Source organism: Austrofundulus limnaeus, unplaced genomic scaffold (assembly GCF_001266775.1).
Source record: "Austrofundulus limnaeus strain Quisiro unplaced genomic scaffold, Austrofundulus_limnaeus-1.0 Scaffold96, whole genome shotgun sequence".
NCBI classification, from domain to species: Eukaryota; Metazoa; Chordata; class Actinopteri; order Cyprinodontiformes; family Rivulidae; genus Austrofundulus; species Austrofundulus limnaeus.
Genome location: NW_013952498.1, coordinates 609,737 through 619,201, shown reverse-complemented (window position 1 = coordinate 619,201; position 9,465 = coordinate 609,737). Strand labels below are relative to the sequence as shown.

Sequence of the window (9,465 nt, the reverse complement as noted above, 5' to 3'; positions counted from 1 at the left end):
TGAGTTGCCGCCATGTGATTGGCTGATTAGAAATTAAGTGTTAACGAGCAGTTGGACAGGTGTACCTAATAAAGTGGCCGGTGAGTGTATTTATAGATGATGGATAGATAAAATATGTGGACGTTAACAATACTGAAAGAAATTGGAAGTTAGATGTTTTTAAATCTCTGCCAACAGAATCTAAAATATTTAGGAAATGCCTTAAAAAAATTTACATTAGTCATTTTCTAATGAAAGACACGTAATTTTACATATTTGTTTCTCATAAAGAATTGAGAATCTTTGCACAGATTATAAAAAGCTGTGCAGCTGTTTGCAAATAAACATTTGATAGTTTTTTTCAGCTTCGACAAGTTTTGATCTCTTTATAACCACTCATGTTCCATGATGTTAAAAATCTGTATGTTGCATCAATTTTTATATCTTTATGATAGCTTGCCTCAATTTTTTAACATATTTTTTCAGAGCTGAATGTGCGAAGAACCATTTCTTATTCTGTCATAAAACTAAACTTGAGATTAGGTTTTACTTGACAAAACCCACAGGATGATACATGCATGTGAAATGCTTTTATTTAAAATCATACTATGGTCAGGTTAGCGGCATTTAAATTTCAAGCGAAAACATACATAAATCAGAACTGACCTTGACGGTGGGAATAACAAGCTGGAATGACAGATCTGACTCAGAAATAACATTTTTTCCTGCTTTAAACTCTAAATGTTAAAGAAAATTTAACCCTAAAACAGAATGGCCCCGTTATTTTACTATTCATTGTTCTAACGTCTTTAAATATAACAAAAAAAATGTTGATCCTTTGAGTACAGCTGAGGGTGATTGAGTATTTCTGATGCAGATGAATGAAATAAAAACAAATTCTTCAGGGTTATTAAAGGCTTAATGAGTCCTGATGTTCAATGAAATACAAAAAACAATAAAACAATGAGTCCAAAAACTGCAGCTCAGCCAGAACATCCTCTGCACCCACAGTGAGTGCACTCAATGATCCTTCCCTGTGGAGGACAGAAGATTTTATTACAACTTCAAACTAATTTTAATAGTATAGATTTAAACTGAAATAAGTTTTACCCTTTAAGTGAAAATTTATGAAGTTCAAGCAAACTTACAACTTCCAACTTGCTTTTAGGAACTCTGCAAATGCAGTTTGTTCCAAAGTTGGTGTCTCGTGTTTGAATGCATCGCAGGCAGCACAGGTTCTCGTAGCCCTGCTTCTTCCACTTGGCAATCAGGTTCTTGTCTGCGTAGCCTTCCTTTATACAGTACTCATACAGTTCTGCCAAGGGAAAAGTAATGACAATAAATAACCACAACTCAAAGTACAGGTTCAGTTTTAGCCATGTGGCTATTTGCCTCAACAAAAAWGTAAAATATGAAAATATTTGATTAAATTTAATGAATTAAATATGAAAAAAAAAATGAAATAAAATTTGTGATAACAGCTGGAAATGTTCCAAACTATGTGCATCTCTATGAAGAAATGTCAAGGCATGGCTTTTATTTGCTGAATTTATGTAGAGTTATGCTTCATTTATCAAAATTAAATGCTATTTATATTTACAAGGATTTACGTTTTCAAATTTAAACAACATTTCRAAGATTTAGAGTAAAACCTAAAGTTTAAGTGAGATGAGACAGACAAATGAAACAAGCATAAAAGAAAAAGACGTGGTTCCATCTACCTCTGCTTATGGCTTTTCGTTTGTAGAAGAGGTCAAAGATGTATCGYCTGCGCTGATGATGGAGCCTAAAAATGGGCCAGAGGGACTCCACCTTTCGCTTTCCCTCATGAGGATCTGTTTCGGCTGAGGAACAAACAAAAAATGAATAAAATAAAATAAATAAAAATTWAAAGAACATTATAAAAATAACTGGAAAACGTTGGGATGTAAAGAAAAACAGATATTGCACAAAGCAGTGGTACAGAGAAGATGTGGATCCAGTAAAAACGAGARGTCATCAATACTAGGATGCTGACATGTTTACCTTAATTTGGTTAAAATGAGAGTGTTCTTCTCTGAATAATCATCTTATGACTATCTTCATTTTAAACACAGTGAATGAGTATATCATTGTTCACTGTTTTAGATTCGGTTCAACATAAAAAGACTGCTGGTATTTGATAACCCAACACACGCAGATAACAAGTATTCACCATTTACATAAGACTGAACTTAGRTTTAAAACCTTCAAACCCTCAAGAGCTGTGTTTCACTGCGACCAGTCAAGTGTTGGTTTGATTATAGAAAAAAAAAATACGGACGAGTTGAAACCTTCACGGCGTACAGACATTATTCGATTAAAAACAAACCAACCTTCTCTCATTTTCTGATCCAACTCGTCCAAAGTGGGTTCAATTAGTTCCCAACCGTCAGGAGGCGGCTTTCGGCTCCTCTTAACTTTCGGCATTTTGCTTGTTTTGTACAAAATTCAACAAAGATTTCTGGTGGTATTTTTGATGCTACCAGTCCCAACGGAACCCCAGTCCGGCGAATGAATTTTACGTCATCATGTAGGGGCCTAAATCGTTATTTAATAACGTCACCGAGTAAAAATAGCACTTTTAATGCGTGTTTATAACATTTAAATTATATATTCAATTGGCCCAACGTATGTAATTATACAAAAACGTGTTTGGGCTGAAATAGTTATATTTTTTCAAAGAGATGAATGCTTTTCAATCGTTTTTGGCATGTTGCATCACTTTAGCGCATTTGTAAATTGCCTCAAAATAAAGCAATTTCGTTTTATTTATTTTATTATAATGAGCGCTAGAGATCATTTAATTGGCAGATATTTTAAACTTATTTTTTATTTGGTTTATATCCACAAAAAATAGCCCTAAAACTATCAGAAATGTCTCGACCAAAACATTTGTCGTCAGGCAAAATCTTTGAACCACTAAATGTAGCCGCAGCTTGTCGCGTCTGTTTAGCCAGCTGTCAGTTTCTGCTGGTGCCTTAAGGTTTATGTTTCCCCCAATTATTTACCCATTTTAAGAACTTCTTATAAAGGTTTCCTCCGCTAAAATGCCAAAAGGAGGTAAGTTTAACCGCAAAACTTCAGATAATTACGTTAAAACTCGTTTTGTGTCTTTTGGCCAGTCATCAATAACAGAACAGCCTGGCTCGTTTTCATCACACCGGTCCGGTCATTAAGTTACTACGCTTCGCTTGTGTTGAAAACAACAAACCACCGCTGACAGCGGCGTTTTACAGAACTAAACGGTGTCGTCTGGTAGCCTTCTGTTCGCTGTCCACCACCTGTGCTGTGCAAAGTGTGTTCAGATGKGCCCGTGTGATGTCATGCCTCATCTTGTTTCAGGGAGAAAAGGTGGCCACAAGGGTCGCGTGCGCACGTACACCAGTCCAGAGGAGATAGACGCTCAGATGAAGGAGGAAAAAGAAAGGAAAAAGGTTYGTGAGGGGCTGGATACTAAGTGTCTTTTATTAGGATTCACACAAATGTAGCCAACACTTGTCATAAAACAATGAATGAGGAGTTTTTCTCAGAGTAATTTGTTACAGAATTCTTTAGAAAGACAGGAGATCTACTGTAAGATGAGTAAAGCATCATTCACGTGTATGAATTGAATGTTGAATACAACAAATTAAATCAACTGCTCTGCCCTTGGCATTCTTTCCTATGTATTTGATTCCAAACTCATAAACATCAGCTGTCTGTGTTGTTTTTGTCTGAAAGCATGAACAAGAAGGAGGAGAGGACGAAGGAGCAGCTCAGAAAGACGTGGCAGAAGAGAAACTACCGGGATCCGACTCAGATGACAGTGATGATGAAGATTCTCAGGTATCAGTGCACTGGTTTCACCTACCATCAATTAATAGTTTTGTGTTTGCTGTGCCCATGGTAATAATACAGTAATTCTTCTCAAAATTATGTTTGCAGAGGAAGAGAGCAGGCGTGGAGGGCTTGATAGAAATTGAGAACCCTAARAGAGTGGCTCAGAAGTCCAAGAAGGTGACGCAGATTGAACTGGAAGAGCCCCGGCAGTTATCAAGGAGAGAGAGGTGTGTGTTTCCAGTCTCTCCTGTTATAGTGGTTTAGTTTATTTACACAACATTCATTTAAGAAAAAAAAACATAAGGAAAAAAACTGAACCATTTTCAAGTGTCTGGCATAAACTTTTTGTGATAAATACAAATGCGTTGTTGGAAAGATAACATTCATAACATATTGCAAATAAATTCACACCACTGAGAAGAACCGCTGTTGATCAGTAACAGGAAGTGACGACAAAGAGGAACGCCTGCATGTAAACAGAGTAGTTCTACAGTGGCTAATAGCAGAAGAATCTGATGTTTCTTCCGATTATTTTGAGTCATTAGAGAGATATGAAGAAGAGTTAGTTCATATAAACAAAGACCAGGAAGTCCCTCCTTTCAAAGAATTACATTTGTCGTCACTTCCTGTTTCATCTCAAAACAARGTTATGCCAGTTATGTGACAAAATGMGTAAAATTTTGAGTGTTATGCGAAACGTAATGAATATTTTGATGTTTTCATTCACTATATTGTATTTTTAGAAAACGCATGAGTTGGAGCAGAATAAAATCTGATAAAAACTTAAAGACTCAAGTTGTTGTTTGTAAAAGCACACCACTGGGATTATTGTTAGCATGAAGCTCCAGAACAGAAAGTTTAACATTGACTCAGTTATTAAAATGTTATAATTTAGGATTTATAATCCCATTCAAGATGCTTTTTTTCATGACCTATTTTCCTGAACAGAGAAGAGATTGAGAAGCAGAAAGCGAAGGAACGCTACATGAAGATGCACTTGGCGGGGAAGACGGACCAGGCCAAAGCCGACCTCGCTCGCCTCGCTATTATCAGGAAACAGAGAGAGGAGGCAGCAAAAAAGAAAGAAGAGGAGAAAAAAGGTGGGGAGYTTTGGGTACTAGCTCATTGCACGCACGCATCCTCGTCAGCGGTGGAGGTGTTTATAGGCTACTTGGCTCTTACTTTGTAGATTTATAAAAGGACACGTAGCAGTATGATATTTCTCCACATTATTCTAATTATTTGAATTCCTGTTTTCGTGGGTTTTATGAGCTGGAAGCCCAAATTATGTAAAAATAAACAAATAAGTACTTGAAATTGTTTAAACTGTGGGCCCTGAATCTATAACTTATGAAAGTTTTAACTTTTTGAATTGAATTGTGGAAATTAAACATGATATTCAATTTTTTCGGAAAGCTCTGTATAAAAATACATAAATACAACTGGTCCTTTATTCTGAAACTGTAGTCATAGGGAAGCTTTGTCAGTTCAACATGTTTGGAGTAGTGTGGTGTTCTAAGCTTTATAGACTTTTTATGAAGATTTATAAAGCTTAGAACTCAGAATAGAAGTCCAGTTTTTGTTTTTTAACTTTTTTTATCATGACGATGACTGAGAATCTTCACCAACATTATAAATATAAAATTTGGCAACAGTGGCAGCAGTTGGCAGAGCTGTTGTTTTTCAGCAAAATGGTTGCTGGATCAAATCCCAACCTGGGACTTTTCTGGGTGGTGTTGACATGTTCTCCCTCTGCATGAATATTTCCAAGGTACTCCAGTTTCCTCTCACAGACCAAAGATATGCCTTTAGCTTCACGGGTACACACTGTAGGTCTCAAACAAATTCTTGCTTTGTAAATGTTACTGTTTTGAACAACATCATGTTCAAGTCTGAGTAACTTAAACCCGGCTGTTGAAAGTGGGCCAGTCTGTCAGGAACTCCCGGGCCACATTTTTCCTCCCCAGTCCGCCACTGTCTGGGCTCATAGTTGTCGAGACTTTCTGAATCTGTCAGGTGTGTCACTGAAAATAAAAGCCTTTCCAGCTCYGAAAAGAAGTGGAAGTTCTTTCATGAAGCTTTCTGCAACAGCGCCGTGATTTATGGGTTTACCATGAATTTTAAAACCTGAGCTTGTCATTTTTAGATTCTTAAATTTAATTAAAACCAACAGTTTCCAAACTTTTATATTCAGATTCACAAATGTTTTACAGTTAAAGTAAATATTTATCAAATAATAAATAATGTTACAACTAGTCGGGGTTCCCCTTGAAATTGTTTCTGAGACCCACGGTGGGGCCCTGAGTCATGGTTTCTATGTATTAATCAGAAAAATCTGATTTTACTAAAGACATCACAGTCTGAACACTTCAGAGTTTACAGAAGCGAGAGCTTTATTAGTGACTAGATAAGAGATTCAAAGAGATTCAAATGACTGATAAAAAGTCATTTATGTTTGCCAAATCTTCACCTTGTTTCATCTGTACGTATCTCTGTTACTCACGACCAGTCAGAACTCCTTTTCAAACTGWCTGAGTGGAGAATTAAGAACGTGGTGATGATGAATCTGATGTTTAAATGTAATCCTCAAGTTAGTTTTACAGTATACACTGAGCTTGAGATCAATATGTTAACTAATCAACCCTAAATCCAGATCTGAAATAGCTGCATAGTTTCCAAAATAAAAGCTTCTTTCATAAAACAGTTTTGGTGAAATAAACACAGACCAGCCTGTCCTTACGTTCCTTCTGGCCGTTCAGAAATAAAGRGAACTTTACGGAACCAAAAGAGGCGTGGATTCAGAAACTCACACGAGGCGACCAGAAAACATTTAAGTCTCGGACTGAGGCACCTTCTGAAGGAGCTTGATGTTTGTACGTCCTGATGCGCAGCATGCCGAGCTCACATCGTCTCTGTTTCCATTCTCTTTCAGCAAAAGAAGCGGCGGCGGCAGCAGCGGCAGCAGCTAGAGGTGTAAACTCCCTCTCCCTGAAATGATGCAGAGTATTTATCAGAAACGTTCTCGCTCCTTCATGGACTGGCCCAGTACGCGTTTGAATAATTTTAAAGGAAGCTCTCAGAGGAGTATTTGACTTTACTGTCACTTTGAAGATTTAGGAAATGGTTGGAACACAGCTCTGTCGCAGATGTTGGAACATGGAGTAAAGGCCTCGTCTCCTGCAGGAAGCAAAGCTACAAACAAACGAGTCCATTGAGCTTCACACACTTGGAATGAACCCCATGATTTTATCCATGCTTTACTTATCATTGTACAAATTCCAACTTTGCTAACTGAGCTTTGTCACTTTTTTTTCGATCTTACATTGTATATAATTGACTCATAAAGAAAACAGATTAATATTATTATTCAAGTAATACCTGTCTGTTGGTTATTTCTTACATTTAATGGAGGAAACCTGTGATGTTAAACCAGCTGCAGTCATTTTCCAGCTTCATCCGTCGACGTGAAAGATTGATTTTATTTTAAAGGCTGGATCCAATCTGGTTTAGAGCTTGTTTTCCCCAGCCTCAGCTGCAGGAGTCCACTGATACGAGAAAAGGTTGAGTCAGTATTTGAGGTATTTACTTTGGAAAAATAGCTGAGACATTTAAAAGAAACATATGCTATAATTAGGTTTCAATTGATTTTGTCTTTTATTTTAAGGCAGTGTGTAATGATTCAGGACTTCAGTATTTGTAACAACCTGACAGAGGCCTGGAGAATAAAAGACCACACATCTACCCATACACACACTAAAATATTTTTATTTATTTGAAAAAGTTTATTCATTTAAAACAAAACANTTTATTTGAAAAAGTTTATTCATTTAAAACAAAACATAAATTCAACATACAACAAAAAAAACAAAAACAAATCATAAATTAAATGAAAGGTGACAGAAGAAAAACATCTTATGATTTCTGCCCCTTTTTCTCAAATAAATAAATTCAATTAAAAAATCTTCAATTTACAACGTACAAAAAAGATTAAAGAAAAACAATAAAGGTTTACTTCCTTCTTGAGTAACAATTTGTGCCTTATACCCATACATATTTCTCCAACAGATTTACCTTTATCAATCTCTTAAATATACACATTGATCTGGCATTTTTATCGTCATCCTCCAGGTTATTCCATACTTTAATTCCCTGGATTGAAATACTCCTTTCCTTCAAACTGGTTCTAACTTTAGGTCTCACAAACATTTCTATGCCCTTCAAATTGTAACAACTCACTCTTTTAACAAAATGTAACTGGATGTTTGAAGGTAATGTATTTTTATGAGCCCTATACACAACTGACAAAATAATATAATCAACCAAATCATAGAATTTCAATAACTTCAACTGATGGAACAATGAATTTGATGGGTGATAGTAATGTTTTCTGCTAAGAATTCTTACAGCTCTTTTCTGTAAAATAAAAACAGGATTTGTTATTGTTTTACACACTTTTCCCCAAAAATTAACACAATAAATTAAGTGTGGAACATTTATTGCATTATACAACATAAACAGTGCTTTATCATTAAATAAGTCCTTTACTTTGTACAATACCGCAATGTTTTTGACTGTTTTTGTTCTTAAATGATTTATGTGAGGCCTCCATGTCAGTCCCTCGTCACCCAGAAACTTTACCTCACTGACTCTACAGATCTTGACACATCACCTCTAAATGGAACATCAGTAGTTTTCTTTCTATTACTGAATATCATATAATTAGTTTTATCTAAATTTAATGATAATTTATTAAGTGTAAACCAGGTTTCTATTTTAGCTAATTCTGTTTGCACCAACATCCATTCTATATCGTTACCAAAACAAACAAATGTACTGTCATTGCAAATAAAACACATTTGAACGACCCTGACGCATTTACTAAATCATTCACATATAAAATAAATAACTTTGGCCCAAGTACAGTACCTTGAGGCATTCCACGTGTGATATTACCCAATTCAGATCTTATATCATTTATTTGTACAAACTGTTTTCTGTCCTTTAAATAACTAGATACCCACTGTAATGCTGGTCCTCTAATACCGTATTTCTTCAATTTTTCAAGTAGAATGGTGTGGTCAGTGGTGTCGAAGATTTCTTCAAGTCAACATAAACACTTGCACAGTATTGTTTTTGATCGACAGCAGTAGTTATTTGCTCTACTAAGTCCATGAGAGTCATTGATGTGGAATTATTTGCTCTAAATCCATACTGACTGCTACTTAAAATATTTTGTTTATCGAGAAATTGATCTAATCTAGTCACAAACAACTTCTCTAAAATCTTTGAAAACTGTGGTAACAAAGATATTGGTCTGTAATTGTTGAACACACATTTCTCACCATTCTTAAGGAGAGGAATTACTTTGGCTACTTTCATGTTGTCTGGAAATATAGGCCTACCAGTTGATGATGATAAAGATAAGATAAATAAGATAAGATAAGATAAAACTTTATTGATCCCACAGTGGGGAAATCTGCACATTACAGCAGCTCAAAACAGGACAGGGTGAGACAGAATAAAGAAAGATAAGTAAAAGAAAAACAAAAAAACACTACACTCGGGATATATAACATTGTACATATATCTAGTACAGTACATAAATGAATATATACTGTATGCAGGTGCATGGTACTGATGCCAGTG

General features: G+C 35.7%; 2 protein-coding genes across 2 annotated transcripts; one reads left to right on the top strand and one right to left on the bottom strand.

Annotated features, from left to right (window-relative positions):
• Window positions 1–554: 554 nt before the first annotated feature.
• Window positions 555–2,533, bottom strand: bud31 (BUD31 homolog). The gene is made up of 4 exons (XM_014012882.1): window positions 2,334–2,533; window positions 1,701–1,823; window positions 1,128–1,294; window positions 555–1,013 (listed from the first exon to the last, which is right to left on the bottom strand). Exons 1-4 carry the CDS (start codon window positions 2,425–2,427, stop codon window positions 963–965), a joined length of 435 nt encoding a protein of 144 aa, XP_013868336.1. The 5' UTR covers window positions 2,428–2,533; the 3' UTR covers window positions 555–962.
• A 262-nt stretch (window positions 2,534–2,795) lies between these two features.
• On the top strand, window positions 2,796–7,194 carry pdap1b (pdgfa associated protein 1b). Its single transcript, XM_014012881.1, has 6 exons — window positions 2,796–3,060; window positions 3,343–3,434; window positions 3,721–3,825; window positions 3,925–4,046; window positions 4,768–4,919; window positions 6,752–7,194. Exons 1-6 carry the CDS (start codon window positions 3,048–3,050, stop codon window positions 6,814–6,816), a joined length of 549 nt encoding a protein of 182 aa, XP_013868335.1. The 5' UTR covers window positions 2,796–3,047; the 3' UTR covers window positions 6,817–7,194.
• The last annotated feature ends 2,271 nt before the right edge of the window (window positions 7,195–9,465 follow it).